The 25,550-nt window shown below is 44.3% G+C and overlaps 1 protein-coding gene across 1 annotated transcript in view; it reads right to left on the bottom strand.

Annotated features, from left to right (window-relative positions):
- CAMK1D (calcium/calmodulin dependent protein kinase ID) overlaps nucleotides 1–25,550 on the bottom strand; it is a 319,245-nt gene that overhangs the window by 14,049 nt on the left and 279,646 nt on the right. The window contains exons 7-8 of the mRNA XM_059725786.1: nucleotides 15,918–16,030; nucleotides 14,115–14,193 (exon numbers count right to left, since the gene is read on the bottom strand). Of these exons, the coding sequence (XP_059581769.1) occupies nucleotides 14,115–14,193; nucleotides 15,918–16,030 (192 nt within the window). The remainder of the gene's footprint in view (nucleotides 1–14,114; nucleotides 14,194–15,917; nucleotides 16,031–25,550) is intronic.

Genomic DNA, 25,550 nt, shown 5'->3' with positions numbered 1-25,550 from the left:
CCTCAAATTTCCCACTGTTGTCACCGCTGGCAGCAACACAAGAAAATCTGGGGCAATAAAATCTAGCGCAGACAAGGTCTGTTGGTCTGACAGTTGCAAACAAGTTTGACCTCTGTGGGTGTGTGGCTGCTTTCTATCATCTTTACAGTCCTATCTGAAATCACTCCACTTCTTTTTCTTCCACAGCTTCAGTTTTAACATCAATATGTTGAGACTAGCTTTAGCCTCAAGATGGGCAGCAGTTTCCAAAACACTCCAACCTGTCTGAATTATGTTTGTCTTGGAGATTTTCGTGCCACGCTGAACCATACATAGCTGTTTGCCATAACGAATGTACATTTACAACAAAGCGGACACATGGATTCTCTGACTACAGGCTCCACAAGATAGCTCAACCTCAACAAAACACAGTCTTAAAAAAATGTTCCAGCTCTCACGCCAATAATTCATTTTTGCAGAAAGGGACAAATTCAACCCTGCTGCAGTCCAAGTGATTGCATTGGAGGACTGCTCTAGCAGTAACCGTAGAAGCCGGTGGTTTTTATGCCATCTGTCAGGGACACATTCTTTGCACCCCTCGCCCACATAATGCGACCGCAGTCAGGAAGCAAAGGCCTCTCCTCTAGCAAGGGAATGTGGCAGAAACGTGAGGGAGCAAGTTGTAACACTCCCCAAGTTTCTTGGAAGCCAAATGACGTTGCAGAGAAACCGGAGAGGGTGATAACTTTCACACTGATACATCTGACAGACCCAGAGACATTAGAGAGAGAAAATACTTCCCCAGTGAGAGCCCGAAGGGGACTGCAAACTGCTCGGCAAAGTCATCCAGAAATTTCAAGCACATGGTGCACCCAAGAAGAAAGTCTCTTGTGCAAAGGTACAGTTTACTGAAAAGGTACAAGCTGGGACCACTGAGCGCCATGTGATAAAGCTCAAATGTGCAAACTGGAGCAAATCAATGAACAAAGAATGAGAGACCGCATTTTTAGTCTAGTAACTGATAATCAGGGAAAGGCAAAGTTGTGAAATGCCCTGGTGGCTTTTCTGCACCTTCCATTTAATATACATTGGATAAACAGAGGGAGGAGGGATCTGACACTAGGGCCCCCTCCCTTCCAGGGCCATACCCACCAAACAGAGCCCCCCTCCCCTCTGCTTGCTCTTTTGCTCCTGGTCCCATGTGTCTTCCTCTCTTGGACTCCCAGGGGATCAGCTTCAAGAAGAAGGCTGCTGGCATTGGCTGGGTGCTTAGTGCACTGTGCTGAGATGCAGGTTCAAACCCCTTCTCTCTGTGAAAGGGACCTAGAAAGCAGATCTGCAGCTGCCCAGGCAAGGTGAATTTATTGGTCGAAAAAGAGGGGAGTTTCTTTCCAGTCATGGTTTTTCTCTGACTGAATTCTGGGATTGGCACAACATGATTTGTGCGCGCAGGTGATCTTATTCCGTCCTATTCTGCTCCAAAATAGATGAAGTGTAGTGTGCAGCCTTCTGAGCATGTTCAAAAGGGAACCACGAGGTGACTATAACTATGCAAGTGCAGAAGGAACTCAAAGACTGCAAAGGTGCCCAAAGCTGCATTTACACAGCTAGGTAAGTGCTAGTTGAGGGTGTAAAAGTGAAATAGGATTTAGCCCTCTGTCTGTCTGTGCTTTTCTGTAAAATCAGGTTGCCAATACTTCCCTACCTTCCCGGGAAGATTATTTAAGAGTGTAAGGTCCTCAGCCACCATAATGAGGAGGCCCATAGAAAAATCTAAGGCAGCAATTCTCAACCAAGGTGCCACAACACCTTTGGGAACCTTGAGATCCATTTAAAGGGTACAGTACAATATTAGCATTGCCAGGTGTGCAAACACTTACACACGGTTCACAAGATAAACCCAGAGATGTCAAATAGGAATCCAGAGGGCCCAAAACACTCTGCCCTGCTGTGGTCTTTCTGAGTTCTTTGCAACAGAAGAATTGCTCTATTATTTTTCCACAGTCAAAAAATGAATGAAAGCTAAGAGCCGGCATTTTTGAGGGAGGTCTTGAATCTAAAAAAGGTTGAGAACCACTGCTCTAAGATGTTTTTAAGAGCACATGCAACTATTTTGAGTGATTAACTCAGACTAGAATAATATAACTGCAATACCACTACCACTGTGTGCCTACATAGCACCTTCCATCTGGAGGATCTCAACTACTCATGCACTGCACTGTTCAGGAACAAAAAAAATCTTAGGTTAAAAAATAAAACCCATTCTGGAATAAAGCATGATCTTACAGTGTGCTGAGCATCACATGCAACTGGGTGGGAATTGATTGGCTTAAGCTAAGCGTATCAAACATGGTCCATAGGCTGAAACTGGCCCACAGAGCCCCATAATCTGGCCCCCAGTGGTGCCCCACTGACCCTGCAGGTGAGAGCAGGGGGGCGGCCGTGTGGCTAGATGAGTTTGACACCCTGGATTTAAGCTTTCAATGCTGGGTTATTGGTTTGCAGTGACTGAGAGATTTTAAAGCATGACAGCGTTTGGATGGACCGTGGCATCACGCTCGTCTTTAGTCCAGTTGTGAGTAGATAAGGGTCCATGTTCTAAGTGGTATGAACTGAAATCTCTGCTGACATTTTTAGAGCAAAGGTTGGGAACAGCATGAGCCTGGAAGAGTGAACTCTTCCTACAGGGGTCAGGTAAGGAGCCCACTCACAGGGCTGCAGGCAGAAGCTTGTTTTGTGGAAACAGGCAAGGCTCCAGCAAGTCTGCCATTTTTCTTAAGAGCTCAGGGCCTGATCTTCCAAGGTCCTAAACTCACAATGGGCCTGTCTACACATGTAGTTATGTACTCCTAACCTTAATGCACCTTTGTTTAAGGTGCATTAACCTTACCACACCTTTGTTTAAGGTGCATTAAGGCAATTTAGGATGCGTCTACATGTAGATGTGCTAAGGTGTATTAAATTTAGGCTGGCATTAGTTAAGTCGCATTAGCCCATGTGTAGCCACGCTAATGCACATTAACACAGTGCGCATCCATTGACGCATACCATGTTAATGCCATTAAGCATCTACTTGTGGACTAACGTGACTTAATTATGCCATCTTAAATTTGGTACTTGCTTTAAGCCGGTATTAAATTTAGGTAGGCTTAGCCTAAAATCACCATTTTTGGGTGGATTAATGGCATGCATATGTGGACATGTGCCCTTAATGGGCCTTAAAAATGGCAATTTTAGGCTAATCCCTCTTAAAAGGACCATGTATAGACAAGTCCAGTGTGTGCAGAGAGTGCTCAGTCTTGCAGGACTGTGCACCCATGCCAGATTCTGACGGCCTTCTTAATGAATGGCACCTTCTTCCATGAGTAATTCCGCTGACACATATTATATGGGACTACACATCGCAAGGCACAGATAACAGAATGGGGCACTGAACTTGCAAAAGGAATCTTATTTCATGATCAAGTCTTACGGCAGGTCTAAGCCACAGTCGTGCTACCCAGGACATTCTTGAGCACACTCCAACATCCTGCAGACCCACTCCCGTCTGCATGCTCTAAACCTGGACATAAACTGGCCCAGCTGCTCTGGAGTTGTTCTTAGCAGTTGCTCTCAGGCAGGCTGAGATCTGAACAGCAGCCCTGGAGGGATATCCCAGAGTAGACTCAGTGATGCATTTCCAGGTTTGGAGGATGTGAATGGGAGTAGAGGTGGAGCACAAGGAGGAACATCTTAGCAGGGATGCACTGTTGCTGAAGTGCAGATGTACTGTTATTTTATCTAAATCAATTTATTTCACCCACCTACCTGGGCTCAGTTTGCTTTCTATAATCTCTCTCGCTCTAGTGCTCTCAAGCTTTGAAGGAACTTCCAACGAAGACAAAACACATTCGTTCCCTTTTGGATCATTCTTCGCTAACATACTGCAAAGCATATGTTCCTTTGGCTCTACGTCTTCCCTGCCCGCAATAGCAGTTAGACCCTTTCATCTGGTATTATTTTCAGAACCTTCATACTTACTGAAGACAGCCAATTCAAACCTTCTGCTGGCCAACTCGTACTTGGAAATACTCCTCAGTATGATGACAGGAAACATGGCGTTAGCTGTGATGGATAATGCTGAAGGAGCGTAACTGTTCTGGTTATGTATATATTATAGATACACGCACACATACAGCACCAGCAATGCTCCAAAATAAATAGAGTGCAGGGATGAGCCAGATAAGAGACTGATTGAATATTGTAAACAGCACCAGTTCCCTTCAGGGAGCCTTTTCACACTTCAAACAACGTTGTCTGAGAACAGAGCTCTTTATAAACAATTTTCCTTCGCTTGAGGGAAGTTATTAGCTGGGTAGTACATCCTGGCACACCATAAACACTCAGTGGCACTAATACAATTTCCAGAGGTCCAGTGGATCTCCAACAGACCCCCAAATTCTGGATAGGAATAAGGAAAATCAGGATACAGAATACCTCCCAGCTCTGGTTTATCTGACTTTGGTACAAACCTCTCCCAAATGTGCTATCTCTGAGTACCTCCCAACATCAATCCTAAAAATGATTACTTAGTCTGAAGAAAAGAAGGCTGAGGAAGGCTTTGATGACAGTCTTTAAATCCCTGAAGGGAGATTATAAAGAGGATGGAGATGGATTTTTCTCTGTGGCTGTAGGGGACAGGACCAGGAGCAATGGCCTCAAACAGCAGCAGAGGAAATTTGGGTAGATGATTAGGAAGAATACTCTGACTGATGGTGGTCAAGCGTTGCAACAGGCCGCTGAGAGAAGTTGAAGCAACTCCATCCCTGGAAATTTTCAAGAGTAGGTTAGACAGACACTTGGCTGGGATGGCTCAGTCCGGGATGATCCTGCCTTGAGCACGGGGCTGAACAAGATGACCTCACAAGGTCCCTCCCAGCCCCATTTTCCTATGATCCTACCTCATACCAACAGCGATGACTTCAGCACGAAGCACAAAGACACAGCCCACGGTGATGACACCCACCCTCTACGTAAACAGTCCAGTGGTCCCCACAAGTGGGAAATGTGGGTTCTGGGTCCTCCTCAGCCTGAGATGAATTAAACCTGTATCTCCCACCTCCCAGGAGATGGTCACAACCACTAGGTCAGTGGTATTCAAGCTTTTGGCTCTGCCAGGATCAGGCCCACGGGGCTTCAGCTGCCCCTGCACACTGGGATTAGGTCCTGGGGCTGCTTCCATGTACTGGGACTGGGGTCCAGTGCTGCCCCTGTGTACTGAGACTGGGACCTGGCAGCCTGTGCTACCTCCACCCAACCCCATGCACCAGGGTCAACCTCCAATTTAGCCCAGAGGACCCACAGCTCCTCAAGGGTTTGGAAATTTGATAGCGGGGGAGCAGTGCTACTGCCTGACACAGCACTGGGGTGGGGGTCAAGCCCCCGCACTATGTGGCAGAACAGAAAGTGTGGCATCCTCTGCTCCTCCTGCTGAAGCAAGGCTACTGGGCACCCAATTGTTCTGGAGTAATGGGGACAGCAGAGCAAGAAAGAAGGAGTCTCGCTACGAGAGGTGTGGACTGGGATCCCTGCAAGCGGGGGTCTAGAATACAAGTCTCCCAGTTCCTGGGTGTGTGAGTAGACAAGCAGGCAATGGGGAAAGGGGCATGACCACCACCAGTCACTTGAGCACCTGCCCTCTGGGTGCTCTGGATCCTCCGAGAACAGAGGCTCCTACTTTAGGAGTCAGGTGCCTAAGCTGGAGTTCAGCTGGACCCTGTGTTCAGAGCCCCTTGTTGGCTAGGTCAAGGGTCCTGCCTGATGAGAGCTTGGGCTCTGGATCTCTCTCTGGAACCACCTCACTCTCTCCTTTGACACTACAGAGATCCCTAAAGGCCCGGCTCTTCCATTTGTATCACCCCTCTGGGGCAAATCTTCTCATTTTTAGGCATACAGAAACATAAATGGAGGCACCTATGAAGCCAATCTGGATTTGGTCCTTTCATAGATTTCTAGGGTTGGAAGGGACCTCGGAAGATCATTGAGTCTGACCCCCTGCCCCTGGGCAGGAAAGAGCGCTGGGGTTAAATGACCACAACCAGGTGTTTGTCCAGTCTCCTCTTAAAAACCTCCAGGGTAGGGGTGAGCACCACCTCCCGTGGAAGCCTGTTCCAGATTCTGGTAACCCTTACCGTAAAGAAGTTCACCCTAATGTCTAATCTGAATCTGCTCTCCATCAGTTTGTGACTGTTGTTTCTAGTTACTCCAAGGGGCGCCCTGGTAAACAGAGCATCTGCTATTCCTTGCACCCCCCCCACCCAACGAATTTGTAGACAGCCAGCAGATCCCCTCTCATCCTTCTCTTATGGAGGCTGAAGAGATCCAGGTCCCTCAATCTCTCCTTGTAGGACCTTTCCTGCAGACCCCTAACCATATGAGTGGCCCTCCTCTTGACACTCTCACAGTTTTATCCACATCCCTCTTGCAGTGTGGCGCCCAAAACTGGATGCAGTACGCCAGCTGCGGCCTCACCAATGCCACATTGAGGGGAAGAAATTCCTTTTTTCCTTCTCTTACAAATAATTTACAATATTAAAAAAAGTTAAAATCCAGACCCTCCTGGAAAATAAAAAATGAATCAAATCCACTCCAGTTAAAAGTTATGGCTTCAGAGTCCTCCACCGTAGGTACGGACCCAGCCCAAAGCCCAGCCTCCTGGAACGGCCCTCGCTATTGCCATTCCCTGCGCTCGGCTTCCCTCCGCTCCCACGTTTCCCAGGCCCCCACGTGGCTGCAACAGTCAGACCAGTTGTGCTCCACCCGGACTGGTTATTCAGTTGCAGTCGGATTCACGCAGTGATCCCCCCCCGACCCCCCGCTCCCACCCCAAGTTATACACAGCCACTTCCAGAACACGAGATATTTATACAGGTATATTAAAAATATGGACAGATGGATGGACATGCCCGACATTATGTTGTAAGTGTGTTGGCCCCAGGCTAGCCATCTAACCTAACAGGACCAGCCTCTCTCTTTAAGAAACATGTAGGTCATCTGCTGCCCTCCTCTCTGAACCATCTGATGGAGTCTGAGATGAGATGACTTTGTATGATGGCACCGACTTCGATAGGAGTTTTGTGTATCCTGCAGCTGGAAAAATCAGGCCCCGGGGTTTCTCCCTCTTGCTTTTAACAGCTACAGTCTAAGCTATGTGGCTTAGGGTAGGACCAGAATGCTGCTGCGACAATATATTTAATAAATGTAATTGCCGTCATTAATACGAGCACAGGAAACTTTAAAATGTATCAAGCTGAAGCAAATGATACCCCCCCCCTTCTTTTGTTACCCTCATTTTCCATATCACGCTGGAACAGTCACAGCGGAATGACTAAACCGCACATTATACCCTTGCCGCACATCGTAAACAGTGAAAGCCTATGTGAAAGGTAGGCTGTAAAATAAATAGCCCTCACAAGAGACAGCATAAATCACCTGTAGATTAATCTGGAGAAATCTGTGTAAATGTGCAGATTATGCAGTTTGGGGTGTAATCACCTCTACCAACAGGGCTTACATATTGAGCTGTTTCTGCTGCAATACTTCATGGCAATTATTAGCCTCCTTTTCTGCCAACTTTAAGTTTAACATGCAGTCTCCCTGCCAAAGCCATTTGATTATAAATAGAAAAACATTGCATAAATGTAGGCATATGGGAAGCAGATACAGAGCAGAAAAAAATGGGCCGCTGGAATGAAGAGTTTTCATTCCTTTTGCCCCAATCCTGTACAAACCCTGAAGCCTGGCAGTATTTTCACCAACTCAATGAGACTGTTTAGCTGCCTACCCAGACTCAAATCTTAGTATTTTGAAAGCTGAGGTCTTTAATTTTCCTAATTCTTTGGGATGTCTTAGAGAAAAGTGATGGTTAAAAATCACAGGTCACTTTGAAGAGACTTATTGCTCTGTGGAAACAGTATCAGAATAACTCAATCTTTCTTACTGCCAGGTAGTGGTCTCTGGCACAGGTAAATCATAGACTCACAGAGAAGTATGGCTGCAAGGGACCTTCCAGAGGTCATCTAGCCCAACGTCTGCCTGAGGCAGGTTCATCCCTAAACAAACCATTTCATACAAACCATAATCTAAACTCTACATAGGAGTATCATCTGTCCTGACACAAGACAGACCTAACACCATAACCTGTCACAGGTAAAGCAGGGGAACCACGGCAGCCAACGTCCCGCTTCTCTGAAACATCGGCAACGTCCTCTCAAGAGAGTCCAGGTAAAGTCCACGTCAACTGCTACAGAGGAAGGCAAAACCCCACAGTCCATACCAATCTGACCATGGGACAAAATTCCTTCCCGAACCCAAATATGGTGATCAGTCTGACCCTGAGCAGAGGGGCAAGACCCTCTAGTCAGGAACCTCCAGTTTGGTCCCAGCAGGAGAACTGGTAAAGCCCAGTCAAAGTTCCCAGCCTTGGCTGTCACCCACACCTAATGTCTTTGAGGAAGGCTTAAAAACAACCTAATACACATAGCAGAAAGCACAGGGAGGGACAACCAGCAAAGCCCAGAAGCATGGGACATGCCTATAGTAGAACACAGGCACAGCTATGCCTAGATCATCCCTGACCAGTGGCTGTCCAACCTCTTCTTGAACACCTCCAGGGATGGAGAGTCCACAACTTCCCCAGGCAGTCTCTTCCACTGCCTCACTATTCTCACAGTGAAGATTTCCAGACATCCAATCTAAACTTACTTTGCTGCAACTTCAAGCTAATGGTCCACGTCCTTGTCTATGCAGCAAGAGAGAAGAGGTGCTTTCCCACTTCTTTAGGACAGCCCTTTAAGTATTTGAAGACAGCTTCTTTAGGACAGCCCTTTAAGTATCATGTCCCCTCTTAAGTGCCTTTTCCACAAGCTAAACACGCCTACCTCCTTCAGCCTTTTCTCATGACTTGTCTTGCCCTTAAGTATTTTTATTGCTCATCTCTGGACGCTCTCAGACTCTCCACATCCTTTTGAAAATGTGAAGCCATAGGCTTCATCTGACTCATCCATAGCTGGACGTACAATATGTGGTCCACTCTTGACATTATACAAATGAGAAATAATTAGTATAACAGCTGAGATGTTTCCACGCAATGGCATTTCCCTGACTTTTATTTTTGCTGGGGGGGGGGGGGGGGGGTGCTAAAATAATGGTCATGTGGAAAGTTTTATGCATTTCAGGTGACAGTCCTCTTCCTAAGGGGGGCCAGGGCCCTCAGGCCTCCACGTATTTCGTGTCTCTGTGGAAAGCTCAGGCCTGCACACCGTGTACCAGATGAGGCCTAACCAGTGCTGAGCAGAGAGGCACTATCACCTCCTGTGTCTTGCACCTAATGCTTCTATTGATGCAGCCCAAAACCGCATTCAACTTTTGTGTGGCTGCATCATCCTGCAGAGTCATATTAAGTCTGGACTATCAACACTTCCAAGTCCTTTTCCATAGGGCTGCCACCCAGCTAGGTGTCACCCATTTATATCTGTGTTTTTGAACATTCCTCCCGAGGTATAGCACCTTGCATTTCTCCACAATAGATTAAAAATGCTTTTATTCATCATCATACAAGAACATGTTTTGTAAAATAGTTCTTTATTTGGAGAATTTCTGCCTAATTACTTGTGGCTGGTCCCAGAGACCTGTTCTTGTCAGAAAAGCAGCAGGGAAATGCCACTGCATGGAAACATCTCATCTGTTATACTAATTATTTATCATTTGTATAGTGTCAAGAGTGGACCACATATTGTACATCCAGCTATGAATGAGTCAAATCCTGGCCCCATTTAAGTCAATGGTAAAAATGCCATTGACATTAAGGGACCCAGGATTATACTCTACCCCAAGAGCTTACAATCTGTATTGTGATAGATGATGCTCTACCTCTCAAATTCTCCTACAGACCCAATCCTTTAAACGTGAATTGATTTTTTCTCAGGTGAAAGTCCTATGAAGGGGCTGCTTACCAGGGTAAGTGCTCCTCGTTAGAGTATGTCTGCATCTATAAAGCCTGCAGCAAAGCATCATTCATTCTGATGGGATCTTCATGCAAAATCCTGGAATCATGCATGTCTCTACTCGGCACAATGTTACCCTGAGAAGTAAGCGCTGCCGCTTTAGAAGGTCATTTTTCCAAATGAGTAGAGCACTTAAAGTTGACTAAACATTTGAAAACTTGCACAGCTCTCCTTCTATAGTTGTTATTTTACATCACATTATGACAGTGTGGCACAATGGAAGATAAGGCCTCAGGCACAGACTCTGACTTCCATTCATAGAGTCCTGTAAATGTCCAGGCATTGGACACAATGATACGTTTCCTTCCAATCACACAGACAACAGCTGAGTTCCCAAAGGAAATCCGGAGACCTTGACATCACAAAGACTCTCCTTCTCCACTGTCAGGTAACTCAATAAATCAAGAGGCTACTGTCCCTTGCCTTCAAACTGAAGGCAAGATTGCTTATTGCAGAGTTTGGAATAGCAGAGGGACAAATGAAAACCCTAAATAGGAAGAAAAATTCACTTGGAGGATTGCTAGGCACAATCACAAGTGCATGTTTGGTTCATTCTAGACTGGCCCGGCTTCAATATCGGAAAGGCATGACACATTAGTGGTTTAGGTGCATAGCTATTCAGTAAAGTGCATAGCTACCGCCCTTATTTTAAGTTGAGGTAATAAAGTTAAGCTGAAGAGAGAGAGAAGGAGAGTAAAAAACTTACTCAAGAGCACACTGTCTGGGAAAGAACTTGGCCTGGAACCCACATCTCTTGACTTTGCTTTACTATGAGGCTGCCTCTTCCACCCTTGTTGCACTACCATGCACATGTTTAAGCTCCCAGCTGTGCTTTGCTGTTAATGGCTCAGGGAGTGGGATGTTGGGTTGAGGGGGAAGGAAGTTCATACTTTAAAACTTCCCTGCTGTGGGGAAAGACTGGATGACCAAGCACATAAATTAACGTTTCTGTCAATTCTGCTTCTTGGGCTGAACCGTAAGCTGTGGTCCACATAGCTGGGAAGGGGCTTTATGAATAAATAAATGACTGCCGTGTAAAGCCAGCCTGGCAGCAACAGAAATGGCTAAAAATGTATTTTTGTTTGTTTTTAAGTGGAAGCTTGGATTCTGTGGAAAACATCAAATATTATGGATCAGTCAATGATTTTCCACTGGCCTCCAGCCATGACATGCAAAATAAAAAGAAAAAAAAAGGAATGAAAACATTTTGTATCATTATGTTCCTGTCGGAGGACTCGAGAGCTGTGTGATGCAGTTGCCACGTTTCTTTGCTGTATTCCAGCAACCAACACAGATGATACCAGGCCAGGACTTGGATTCACATATGTTGTGTATCTTGGAAATAACTTGGGGAAACTGTCCTTCAGAAATATGCCTGGTCACCCAGGTCTCTACTGGGAGTTGCATTTCGTGTCCTTTTCTTTGTGTTTAGAATGTCAAATCTTACTACTTGTTTCTTTCCTGGGGCTCAGGTTCATGATTAAAAAACACTTATTTTTTGCCTCTTACAAAAGCCTCTGACAGAGTTTTCCAAATTTCCTTTTTGTCACAAAGATAATAGATAGTTACCAAAGGGACACAGGGGAACTGCAATTACTTATGTTTTGACTTCACATTTCTCATGCATGCTCAAGTCAGCCATCAATATTGCTAATATGCATCTCTACCACATTTAGGATAATGGGCAGAGAGGAAGAAGAAGACAAATAATTTGTTTTCCAAATGATTTGCAAAGCATCTTCCATGCCTAATGCTTTATTCTTTTTTTATTGTTTTTCTTTCTGTGTTTTTAAGGGCTCTAATTTGTAATTAAATAGTTTGTAATCACAACCAGTCTGCAGTCAATGTCTGGGATGGCATATTAGATATGACAGTCATTACATCAAGTCTTCCAGGACTATCACATTTACAGTCTATTGCTCTGCATCAAAAGTCCCACATCATTAATCAATGATGAGGGCAAATTATAACCCTAGTTTTTGGAACTACAATCAGCAAGGAAACCAACCTTGTCTGAAATGTGCTAGTGCACTGGGATGAAGTGCCCTCATATAGGACACATGAAATTATGCCTCATTTCATTATGTTACATAATGCAACACGCTATTGGGAGGGCGGGGCGGGATTTAAATGAATGTTCATGAATGTTATCTTCTGGTTAATAAGCACTGGGCAACTGCAATGTGCCTTGTAATCAGATTATCATCAAAACTTCATAATCTGCTGCAGATTGAGTTTCCTACTGTAAAAACTGAGATTTCCCTATCATGCTGTCTTATAACTCAAGGTGGCAATGAAATATAGACAAACCAGTGAATTTTAGAGAAGGATCACAACTCCCCTGAATCTAAACCACATTATTTGTTCTGTCTTTCCAGAAGTCTTGCTAAAAGTTAGCATGGTTGCAAGCAAGGTAAACATGGTGTTTTTCTAAGCAGTATAATTTATAAACTGTGCAGTACAAATCACTTCATGTTTTAGTGCTAGAAACACACAAGCATGCTAGCAACCATGTGCAAACATGTAAGAAATGGACCATAGGTGCATCTGGCCTAGTATCCCGTATCTTGCTGTGGCAGAGATCTTAATGATTTTACACATTCCAGCGATATCTATCTGTTGCAAAAGGGGGTTACCATCACCCCTCTTCAAGTTCATTTTATGCCCGTGCTTTTACATGGTTGTAGTCTGTGCAATGTTGTAGGAGGACTGTCCAGTATAATCAAGTGCAGAATATGTCCCGCTGTGCTTAAGCTCCCCTGCTAGGAGCAGCTGGCAGAACATCAAACCACTGAACTAATTATTATTCAAGCTTAGAAGTCTTATGAATGGCTGAGAGTATGAGCAAGAACCTGAGGTGTGAGTGAATAGATAGATAACTGGACCATCCAAACAGCTACATGAAAACTGGAGAAATGAACAACATTTCTGCAGCTGCAACAACAGGGATATACAGTACACTGTACACCCCGAGTGCAAAAACGCAGCCATCAGGTCCAGCATCCCCAGCATTGCAGTTTCATTACTGTAGAGTGCCCAAAGGGAGTGCCTCCGAGGACAAGTAATGGCTCGTGCGCTGAAGGGCCCTAATTCTGCATGTGGCTGGAAAGATCACCTGGTGCAGTGGTGTCCAACTGCTCTGACTTTGTGGGTGAGATGAGCAGCACAGGGTTGGTCTGCAAGCTGGATCTGGAGTCCAGGGCCATGTCTTCTGTCCCACATGGTTGGAAATTGGTGCCGACAATATTAATCGCTGTGATTTCTACAGGAACCACTGCTCCTCCTGTGGCCAAATTCCCAGCCCTGCATGCAGCCCCATGGACTAGGTGATGTGGGTCTGTGATCCAGATCTGGCCTGCATGGCTTGCCATGGATTCAGAAATTTGGTGGTGTGGCAAGCAGCGACAATGTTAATTGCTCCAGGAGCTGTGGTAATTAACACTGCCAGCACATGCCACACAGTCAAATTTCTTGACCTCTGGGGAGCTCCACGGGCCAGATGACACTGTTTCATGGGCCAGATTCAGCCCACAGGCCATGTCTTGGTCACCCTGAGCCTAGTGGGGAGGGTAGAGGCAAGAGTCTTAGGAGATCTGGGTTTAATTTCTGCATGATGTTGAGCCAATCACACAGACTGTATCATCTGCCTCACCTGTGAAATAGGGGTGATACCTCCCTATTCCACAGGGCAGTTGCAATGTGTTTCGATTCTACTTTAATGAAATTCTTATATGTAGGTAGTTGCCTAACATTAGAAACATTGATTTTTAATGCTGCTATGCTGATGCAAACCCACTGTGGTAATGTTAGCAACTGAGAGCAATACTTGACTGAGTAATTAGACAATGAATTCAATGGGACTATGCACAAACTTAAACTGAATCACATCTTTGCAGGAAGAGGGCACAGTTTCAGATGTAGCTGAACAAGAAGGGAGGGCTGACATACAAATTCAAGGGTTGGAGCAATCAGAGAGTGTCACTCAACAAAGGCAAGTGTACAGCATGGTGGAACCAGCATTTGTCTCTCTCAAACATGTAATGTAAAACCATTTCTTGAGCTGTCAACAGAAGTCACAAGTTAGCTACTTACCATGGGTGCCGGGCAGCCTGCTCACAGGTGTATCTTTTGTTAGGGTCTTTCTCCATCAAGTTCCGTATAAAGTCTTTAGCTGCATAAAAGACAAAGTAACTAAAATCAATAGGTTCAGAGTCTGAAAAGGCAATGTGAAGTGGTGTCTAAGAGGTCATGTCCATCTAAATGATACTGGTGTATGGACCATAAGGTGGTGTGACTGTCCCCACCCACTGACCTGCGCAGAGGAACCTCACCAAAATGACGTGTGCTGCTCATGGGACTGCAAGAAAAAAGGGATGGCGGACAGCAAGAAGAGAGACACGGGCGCCAATTATCAATCGGAGGTTCCAAGATGACTCAGTATCCCAGCCCAACTCTGTGTTAGGATGGCCAGGCAGACAATAAAGTTTTCAAGCACATATTTAAGCCATCTAATTATTAATTAACAGGATGCCCCACAAGCATGGGAAAAGCTACACAGATGGCAAAAACAGCCACAGATCCTGACACAAAGAGCTTATGCTACATTATTGCTGTAATGCAGGTAGGAATGGGTTGCGGTGGAAACACTCAGAGGTTCCTGTCTCACAAGCTTGTCACCATTCACTTCACATAACTTCACACCTGACTGGGTCTGTTATCTTTATTATATTGAAAAATAACATTCACTATCATTCTTGTAGAGTTTGTTATCAACTCACTTGGACCTAGGGGAGTGTGCTCTCAGGGGATGTTAAAATGAGGGGAACAGGGTTCAAAGCACAGAAGTTATCCAAGATATATGGTGTCTACAGGAGAGGCCAGATGTCGAATGAATTTCCTCAAGTCAGTTAAATCTAGATTTCCAAAGCCACTGAAAGATTTAGCGTAGACTTGAAGTTGTGCTCCTAAACCTCTTAGGAACTTTGGAATATCTCCCTTCTCTCTAAGGAGCCCACTGCAGTGGCATGAACACTGGTTTTAAATGGCATGAAAACTTGTCACGCTAAGAAATTAAATTATATCATCAATTTAAAAAAACCCTTTTTAAGAAAGCCTGACTATATTCATAATTAATAATAAGGTAATAACAGTACTTTTAGAGATATTTTCATGTCATACTATCAGAAAGTTTCCTGAACATTGATTTGCCCTCTTGAGCTCCAGATAAAAAGAATGTCATTATCCCAATTTTGGACATGGCCAAAGCTCCAGACAAAGTGATGTGCTTAGGTCTCCACAGCAAAGCTGTGTCAGACTTATGAATCCTAACTTTAGGTTTGTGCTAAAACTACTGAACCCTAAACCCTCCCTTCCCAGGGACTTGGCAATTGCTTTTATTCCTGCTGCTTTAGTCCTGCTTCATTCGAAAGCCATTAAATCCTGGGTTCTGTTTCTTTCCTGTTTACATTACAGAGATTCATCAATCAGACCAGCGGTATACATTCAGTAACACAGCTGAGTTATTTTGTTTTCTATTATTAGAGACAGATGAAAACATCTGTATTTTATTCTGATGTGCAGGAAAAATTAAAGCAGTCTGTCTTCTTGGGGCTGAAGGCCTAATTCCTATTTTATGTCACTCTCCAACAAGCCCAGTTGTAATGCTTTAGGCATTATCCTGGGATGAGACAATACCTAATTTGAGACTCACACAGAAATAATGTCCCTTGATGCTTAAAAAACAATCTGGGATTGGAGAAACACATAGTTCCCACTGACCTCCAATTACTGGGAGAGCTCTATACCATGGCACTAAGAAAGTACATATGGTAGAAATATTCAGTGATATAGAGGGAGATGCAAGACATGGCTACTGCAGTTACATTGATTTCTTACCAGACTCAGAGATGTCATCCCAATATGGAGAGTCAAATTCATATTCAGCCTTGAGAATCTGCTCAAAAAGCTTGGAGTCATTTTCATCATAGAAGGGAGGATATCCACAGAGCCTAATGTGCAAAACAGAACATGGGATTTAAAACTCTTTGGTCTCTTCTGTGGAGAAGGTAAGGAACAAGGAGGAGAAAGTACTCATGGTTATGACCAAAATCTGTGCAACACTCAAACCTCCAGCCCTGAGCCATGTGCAGGACCCAAGAAAACAAGCTGTATGACGAAGTTCTCCATGGAAAACAAGCACATGCGTATCTGGCCAGTGGTTCCACATAATCAGATATAATAGCCAAGATCGCTTCATCCATCCCTGTTACTATCCATTGCTACTTGGGCAACTTCTTGAAGGTGTAAAGGCATTGATATTTATACAGCTCCCATTGTCAGAGATCTAGGTGCTAACAAATTACATTTAATAAAAAACTACAAACAATTCATTTGAAGTTCTGTTTTTTGTATCAGGATGATAAAAGACCCAATCCTGAAAATCTTGTTCTCTCCTTCCTTAGGCAAAACTCCTGACAAGTATTTATAATCAGACACTTTGGAAGCACAGCAGCAAGATTACTAGCTTATAAAACATTGTCTGCATAGTTAAACCAGATGAGCACCTGTATTTTAATTAAAATGTTCCAGGATTCTCCCAGCTGCCTGCTGTACATACAGGTCTGGACATCATTTTTGGAAAAAGAACATATTTACTTCAGAAGTTGATCAACCTGCTTTCTATTCACAGTAGAAGAGGCCTTTTCATCTGCTCCACTCCAAGTAGGAAGCCTGTACTGAGTTTCACCAGTTTTCATCGTGTATCTCTGGGGCCCGGTGTAAACTGTTCTTTTTGCATGTCTGCCTAATACAGAAATAGTGTAATGTTTTCCCTAATGTTTTCTTAAATCTGTGATTGACCAACCTTGATACAGTATTTAAGCACAGAGAGCCAGAGATTATAAACAGACCAAGGATTTAGTTGGAACATTACTCTGTAACAACTGCAGGAGCAAATGGAAAAGAAAATCTGTAACAAATGAAATACTCATGTTATTTATAACATAGAGCCAATCTTCTACCTTCAACCAACTTAATACAGTAAAAGTATGGGTATGTTGTTAATGCTAAAGATTCAGTTTGCTTTGACCTGGAAAAGAATGAAATACAAGATATCATCCACAAACCTAGTGATAAAGATATTACCCACTACAGAAAGGACATAGACAAATTGGAGAGAGTCCAGAAGAGAGCAAAGAAAATGGATAGGGGGTTGGGGACCATGATGTCTGAAGAAAGGCTGACCAAACTGGGCTTATTTAGTCTGGAGAAGAGACGACTGAGGGGGATTTGATAGCAGCCTTCAACTATGTGAAGGGGGGTTCAAAAGAAGATGAAGCTGGACTGTCCTCAGTGGTGGCAGATGACAGAACAAGTAGTAATGATCTCAAATTACAGCAAGGGAAGTTTAGGTTAGATATTAGGAAAAAACTTTCTCACAAGGAGGGTGGTGAAACAATGGAACAGGTTACCCAGAGAGGTTGTGCACTGTCCATCCTTGGAAGCTTTTAAGACCCAGCTAGATAAAGCCTTGGCTGGGATGATCTAGTTGGGGATGGTCCTGCTTTGAGCAGGGGGTTGGACTAGATGACCCCCCTGAGGACCCTTCCAAGCCTAATTTTCTATGATTCTATGAAACTCGTTGCCTCTTGGATATTTCCCAGACTTTCACAGCTACAACATGACTCCAACAGTTTGCTTTATAAATATTTCAAACATTGTGCTAGATTCTGATCTCTACTCCATCAGTATACATCTGGAGTAACATCCCTGAAATTTATGGTGTTGCTCTGAATACACAGTGGCATAACTGATGTGGATATCTGGCCCCTTATCTTTCAAAGAAGATGTGCTCTGCAACAGACAGCCCTCCTTATCGTTTGGACGGATGACCTCGTCAAGGCAGATAAGAAAGCCTGACACCAAACAGTCACAGGTAAACCAAGACTGGATGACTTGCTGAAATGCATGATCTAGCTCAGTGAATAGTTAAGGGACTTGAGGCTGGAATCACTGGGGGAAATTTCATGGCTTGTGCCAAAGGCTGGAACAGAAATTCAAAACAGACCTTGAAATCTCTGCATTTAAACAAGACCTAAAATGTCACAGACCTGATCAGTGAGTAAGACTGCTAGGATAACGCTCTGCAGAATCATATGACTGCATAAGGATATTAACATACATAATATGCATTTTATATAATATCAAATCTCAGATCCCACTGTCACAGGGACAAAAAAGAAACTAAGAATAAATGGATGCAGAAGAGAGGGAGGAGAGACAGAAAAGAAACTGAGGTACAGAGATACCCTAGAGAGAGAGTGTGGCAGCAGAGACAATGGACTGTAACTGTTTAGTCAGTCTGCTGCTATCCAGCAGTAACTGCAGCTAAACTGGAGTAACTTCATCTTGTTCTATTCAGCGGCAAGCTGTCTCAGTGTAACTTGACTTACCATGTGATAGGCATGGACAGATTAAGCAGTTCTGGGAGCAGTGCCTGGAGTGCTTTAAATCTGGCAAATCCATCCCCTCTTTAAAACAGTACAATTATTTGGCTTTGTTCCCCAAACCTCTTTGTAGGAGTCTGACCACTCATTTTCCTTCCCATCTTGTTCTAGCTTCTACCAGCCCAGAGGCTAGACCCAGGAGCCAAAGTCCTTACTTTACTATAGGAGCTTTACCGCTGATTTCAGTAGGAACAGGAACAGATATGTAATCTTTTGGTATTGGAGCAGTGAGCTAAACTGGTGTCATATCTTAACGACCCTCTCCTCTTTTTAATGGTCTTGATATTACACCAATCAAACTATCCTCTGTTCTGCGGTCTGTGAGTTGTTCCTGGTAATGAAGCTCCTATTTCACAGCCCTGTAGACTGTTTGTAACTCATTCCAATGCAGTTATATTTGTTTCTGCTTCAATCTTAAACTGAACGATACAGCCCTATTTCCCTCGCATATTAGTAAAGCCGTTGGTTTATTTCTTACATGAGGATGCACCTCACCATCTGCACCCTCCTCTTCAAAATTCTAGATCCACCCGTAGCTGCTGGAGTCACAAGATTACATGAGAACATCCCTTTTTATTTAATAATACATTTAAAAATAAGAAGCTTATGGTCAGAAATCAGAAAGCAAGTCAAAAGAACCCAAACTCTGCATTAAAAAAAATCTTATAGTTTTTAAACTAATCTCATGATTTTGCAATGCTCCAAGTTGGCATTACTGCAAGGATAACAATATGACAGGGCTCCGGATGCAGGGGCCAGTGTACAAGGTACAGACTTGAAACCTCCATCTCGCTCCACCCCCACTCTGGACGGGCCCTTTTGTCACTCCTGCTTTGGGTTAGATTTCACTCAGCAACCTTCATGTAAACAGGCTCCCTAGCTCTCTGCCAACCTGCTACATGACCCAGCACCCTCTATTAAAAAATAAATAAATAGATAAATAAACGTCCCTGGGAAAACAGTAAACCCAGACCCTTGCTGTTCTGCATACTCCTTCCCATCTCAGGGAGAACTTAGCACTGTGTGTGCACCTCCTGTCAGTCTGCTCCAGCAATAGTAATAACTCTTTTAAAATACATGGTATGCTAATTACCTTGGCAGCAGTACAAGAGTGAATTAGAGCTGCTATGGATTACAGCTGTTTATGGCTGACAAATGTTCTGTCTTTAAGTAGGTGTACTGGTCTCAGCTACCTAGAGCAGCAGGATCAGGCTGTTGCAGTTAATATTGCCCATGTGGGAAGGGGAGGGGTGCAGAATAGAGATGCACAGCATCTCCATATATACTGATTACCCCATTTGAGGTTCAGTCTTTCCCAAAGTGTGCTACAAACCATGCACAAACACATAGGAAATGGACCACGGGTGCATCTGGCCCAGTATCTCGTATCTCAGCCTCCACCTCAATCATTGACGGATGTCCACATGGCACCAGTCCACCTACGGCTAGTTCTGAAACAGTTAAGGAGCTCCTGGAGGAGCTGAATGGGTACAGGTCAGCAGGCCTGGATGACCTCTATCCATGGCTGCTGAAAGAATTGGCCAGTATCATAGCTGAGCCACTGGCACAGCTGTTCAAGCACTCATGGTGCTCCAGCCAGGTCCCTGAGGACTGAAGAAGGGCCAATGTGGTGCCCATTTTCAAGAAAGGGAGAAGGGATGAGCCGGGTAACTTTAGACCAGTCAGTCTTACCTCTATTCCTGGGAAAATGCTAGAGAAAATAATCAAAGAACACATTTGTGCAGGCCCAGCAGGAGAAACGATGCTGAAGGGAAACCAGCATGGGTATGTCACGGGTAGATCCTGCCTGACAAACCTTGTAGCCTTCTATGACCAGGTCACACACTGCCTGGATGTGGGAGCCAAGGCTGATGTCATCTTCCTGGACTTTAGGAAGGCCTTCGACACAGTTTTGCACCCAATCCTCATTGGGAAGCTAGCAGACTGTGGAGTGGACGCCTACACGGTCAGGTGGGTGGCCAACTGGCTTAGGGACTGCACCCAGAGAGTGGCGGTGGATGGTTCCTTCTCGGACTGGAGGGAGGTGGGCAGTGGGATCCCGCAGGGTTCGGTCCTTGGACCGATATTATTCAATATCTTCATCAGCGATTTGGACGAGGGCATGGAGAGCACCCTCTCCAAGTTTGCTGATGATACCAAGTTATGGGGCAAAGTAAGTACACCGGAGGGCAGGGAGCAGATTCAGGCTGACCTGGACAGGTTGGATCAATGGGCAGAGAGAAATAGGATGCAATTTAATAAAGATAAATGTAAGGTACTCCACCTGGGAAGGAGGAACCCCCAGCACACCTATAGGCTGGGGAGTGTCCTTCTCAGCAGCTTGGAGGCAGAGAGGGATCTTGGAGTCATAATTGACTCCAAGATGAACATGAGCCGGCGATGTAATGAGGCCCTCAACAAGGCCAATCGTACCTTGTCGTGCATTAGCAGGTGCATGACTAATAGATCAAAGGAGGTGATGCTCCCCCTCTATGCGGCGCTGGTCAGGCTGCAGTTGGAGTACTGGGTCCAGTTTTGGGCACCGCACTTCAAGAGGGACGCGGAGAATCTGGAGAGGGTCCAGAGGAGGGCCACTCACATGATTAGTGGCCTTCGGGAAAGACCCTATGGGGGGAGGTTGAGAGAGCTGAATCTCTTCAGCCTTCACAAGAGACGGCTGAGGGGAGATCTTGTGGCTGCCTATACATTTATTAAGGGAGGTCAACGGGGAATAGGGGAAGCACTGTTGCGACCCAGGGAGTGCCTAGGAATAATGGGTGTAAACTAGTTGAGAGTGGATTTAGGTTAGACGTTAGGAAGAAATTTTTCACAGTAAGGGTGGCCAGGATCTGGAATGGGCTTCCAAGAGAGGTGGTGCCATCACCTAGCTTGGAGGTCTTCAAGAGGAGGCTAGATAGTCACCTGGCTGGGGTCATCTGACCTTGGTCCTCTTTCCTGCCAGGGGAAGGGGGTCGGACACAATGATCCATTGTGGTCCTTTCTGACTCTACAATCTATGAATCTATGGGCTCAAGCAGGCCCCTATAGCCATTCTCCTGTGGAACGTGAAGAGGAGAATTTTCTTCCCCTTCCTATCGAGGTAGGTTGCATCCCCACAGGCGAGCACAGGACCGGGGACGTTCAGAGCGAGGGAAAGGCATACAAAAGAGAGGAAGGAGTGGAATGGAGGATGGCGAGTACTGTACTTTGTACTTTCCTCCCAACACTAGTGCAAGAACATGACATGGTGTGTGACCCTTGGGTGAGTGCTCTAACATGGCTGTCAGGAGTCTCCCACTAGAGGACACTGAGTTTGCTAGTTAACCGGATAAAAAGCCTCTCCTTCTTTGTTAGCACATTTCTTAGCACACTTGTGGATATATTGTTTCCTGGATTTCAACCCCTAACTTGCCATTGTGTGTGGCTTCAAGTAGCAAGCACTGATGGTCTTGCGCAGTGGACTGGCCTAGATGACCTCAGGAGGTCCTTTCCAGCCCTACTTTCCAATAATCCTATGTTTCCAACAGATTAGATAGCATTAATCGGTCCTGACAATAACATTTTCTAAGGACTACTATCATCCAATGCAACAGAACCTGCTAATGTAAATAACCACTGAGTCACCCTCCCTGCCTGGTGACATTGTGAGAGTGTCTGTAACTAGCTGGCTTCATGCACCTAAAATACTCCACCCTGATATCAGGGGCCAATTGTTCTTAGAACAGGTGAGGCAAATGTTTCAATACTGGTACTTGGACACATGGGAGATGGGAGCAGATTTCTAGGGAAAGATGATGTAAGGTCAGGGCATGGTGGCCCTGAGACAGGAACCCCAAGAGTAGCCAAGCTTGAGTAGAAAGCATGGTCTAAATTGTCTTATTGTTAATTTCTTGGTTAATACAGCCAAAGCCCAGGAATGAGCTTGGATTTTACACTTAGTATGGACTTGTTTTAAGGGCTATGGCCACAGTCCCAAACTGGCCCAACATCCCACCTGTAACTGCAATAACCTCTTGTGGATTTCAACTGACCAGGCCAAATTCAACATCCTCACTGAGTTTTCCTTTGATCCCTATTGAATCAAAATGTCATTAACTTAGATTTGGCTCATTGGGAACATCCTGTGTGAAGAAAACGACCTCCCTACCAAAGGGTTCTGCTCTCTTTCTTTCGGTATGCAAGAAGTAAAAATAAACAATCTCTCTTCAGTGTGAAAAGCCCTAGATCTTCCTGTGGGACTTGCAATCAACTATTAGTTGGCATAATTTTCTTGCCGGTGCATCAAAAAAATAAACACTTTTGGGAATATTTAAGGGTCTTGTCATATCAGACACGAATTTTCCCTGTACCTACTATTCCCAGACTTTCCAGCCCTCATAAAAAATACTTGATGCAGATAAGAGAAAAACAGCTGGGCATGCAAAAGAGAGACATGTGTTCAGATGTCCTGGAGAAAGCACAGTAGGGGCCTGCTTAATGTACATATTTCATTACCAGACAAACAAACACAACAAAAACAAAGGCCATGAGAGTTCCCATCCCATATGGGTGGTGCTGCTGCCTAGGGAAGGGTCTCTAAATAGCTCATGAATATGACCAGTGCATAACCTGAAGTGCAGGAGGGATGGGGGTAAAACATACACATTTTTTAAATGATATAATAGCGAATATCTCAATTTTCACAAATGCCAAAGTGTGGGATGTTGTCCAAGTGCTATTTATATGGCTGAACTACACACACACACACACACACACACACACGCACACTTATTTATTTTTTCCCTCATTTTGAGCATGGACACTTGTTTTTGTCAACAGTGCTGCTCTTCAGTTGAATAGTAGGGCCCATGCAATGGTAGCATCAAGAACCCTGGACAAGCTAATAAACATGTAACAAAGCCACTGGAGGACTAAGAAGAGATTGCATTTTCTCAGGACTTAAGTCTGGCAGTTTGGTAAATCCTAGCATTGGTACTGACATTCTGCCAACACTAATTACCTCTGCAGTTTTACCTGGATATATAGTTCTTTGCTACCTGCCTTAAACCATTGGGCCATGATGGTGGACATTGCTGAACACCCCACACCTTTTTTCCATTGGATGGCTGCATCTCAGTGGCCGTGACTACACGTGCACCGTTACTGTGAAGTAACTTAAGCTACTGTGCAGTAACTGAAAATTACTGTGCAGTGCACACCCGTGCTGCGCAGTAACTATGGTGACTTATGCCAATTCGGGAGTAAATTTACTACCTGCATGATGCAGGTAACAAATTTACTCCCAAGTAGTTACTGCGCAGTAAGGCATGTGTAGACACCTTATTGCGCAGTAACCCTGTTTGTGTGGGCTGACTTGGAAGTAACTTTATTCCCAAGTCATTGTACACCCAGCGTTACTGCACTGTAATGCCTATATGTATAGACACTGGTCTAAAAACCGCATAAATGCATGTGTAGACATGGCCTGTGATAGTGGAAAATATTTCCTGGATGTTGGTTTGTTACATTTTGTAGTCTTTCAGTCATATGCAAGTGTAGGTTATTTCATGTGCACATAAAACAAAAAAAAATCTCAACATCAAAACCAAAAAAGACTACAAGGTCTTTGGAAAAGAGACTGCCTTCCACAGCTATGCTACATATGGAATATTATGAAAACAATAAAGCAATAATGATGCTACCCTCAACACAGCTACAAAAGAAATCAAGGCAAAATGTAATAAAGCTAACACAGAAGGGACATGACATACTAAATATAAATAATCAGAGGCTGAAGCAGAACATGCTGTAGCCTAGGGCTGTTTTCCAACTTTAGAATGACATTTTCTATTTTTTGCTTCCATTAACTTAATCTTCTCCATATATAGGTATGTGAAGGAACAGAAGTTTAGCCACCTGGCATTCATGAGCTTGTTCATGTGGGCCCAAACCCATCTGATAGGGATTTGATGGAGTTTTTTGCCTTTCTTATTTTTCTTTAAATCCAATATATACCAAAACTACCTTGTAAATGAATGAGTGGAAATCTGAGCTACACAATGAGGCTGTTTCAAATTGCGAAATGTTATAACTGAAATAACAGGAAGTTTCGAGCTGCTATAATTAGTGCTTGTATGAGCAATGACTTTTCATACAAAATGAGTTTTTGATAAAAACTCTAGCGGTGCAGACTTTTGAATCTGTATGCAATTAAAAAGAAGCCTTAGTGGTTAGCACTGAAACAAGGATATTATTTCTTAAGACATCTTTTCATCTCGGGTTTACATATTTGTGAACCTATACATATATGCCCATGTCTATTTTATAGACAAGTATTCATCAAGAACAGTGGTGCATCAGAAGTAGTTAATTTTTTCCCCATAAACTCAAGAGCATCAATGGGATATTGTATTTTGTGTTTGGAGGCCATCAAGTCATTAACAGGAACAATATTTTAAACTATTTTTCATTTATGCTCTGCTTTTATATTGATTTCTCCTCAGCTGCCATTTTTTAAATGGAAAGACAGTGGTTTGCTGAAGAAAAAGACTCAGAGAAATGTTTTCTGTCCTGCACAGCAGTTACTAGCACTTTGAATCCTGTGCCTCAGCACACACAACAGGTGGAACTGAAAGTCTGGCTGGTTAACCAGTGTGTAACATCAGTGTCAGCCACTGGAATCATTTTGCTGTTGCAAATACAGCAGTATCCTCTGCCTATTCAAGACAGATATACTGAAAGAATGAGAGCAATGCACTACACAGTCAGATTGTGACCATTTATCTTTAACTGTCATCTTACCTGTTGTATTAGAAGGCCATCTGCACGTTCAGTGGCACCACCTGGTATCAGAGTGGCAGCAGCTGCAAGGGTTAAGCTAACTGCCTGTAGGAGACTGGGCTTGGTAAATAAGCCCCTGCCTCAGACCCTAGGACTTTGCTCCTGCTTATCATGTTGTGTGGGTACCCTGACTCCTGACTTCAACTATGGACACAGGTATTGCTACAGACTAGGAACATGACTCAGACTCCCTGGTTATGACCCT

Source organism: Alligator mississippiensis, chromosome 4, assembly GCF_030867095.1.
Source record: "Alligator mississippiensis isolate rAllMis1 chromosome 4, rAllMis1, whole genome shotgun sequence".
Lineage (NCBI taxonomy): Eukaryota > Metazoa > Chordata > Crocodylia > Alligatoridae > Alligator > Alligator mississippiensis.
This window is presented reverse-complemented; position numbering and strand designations above follow the sequence as displayed.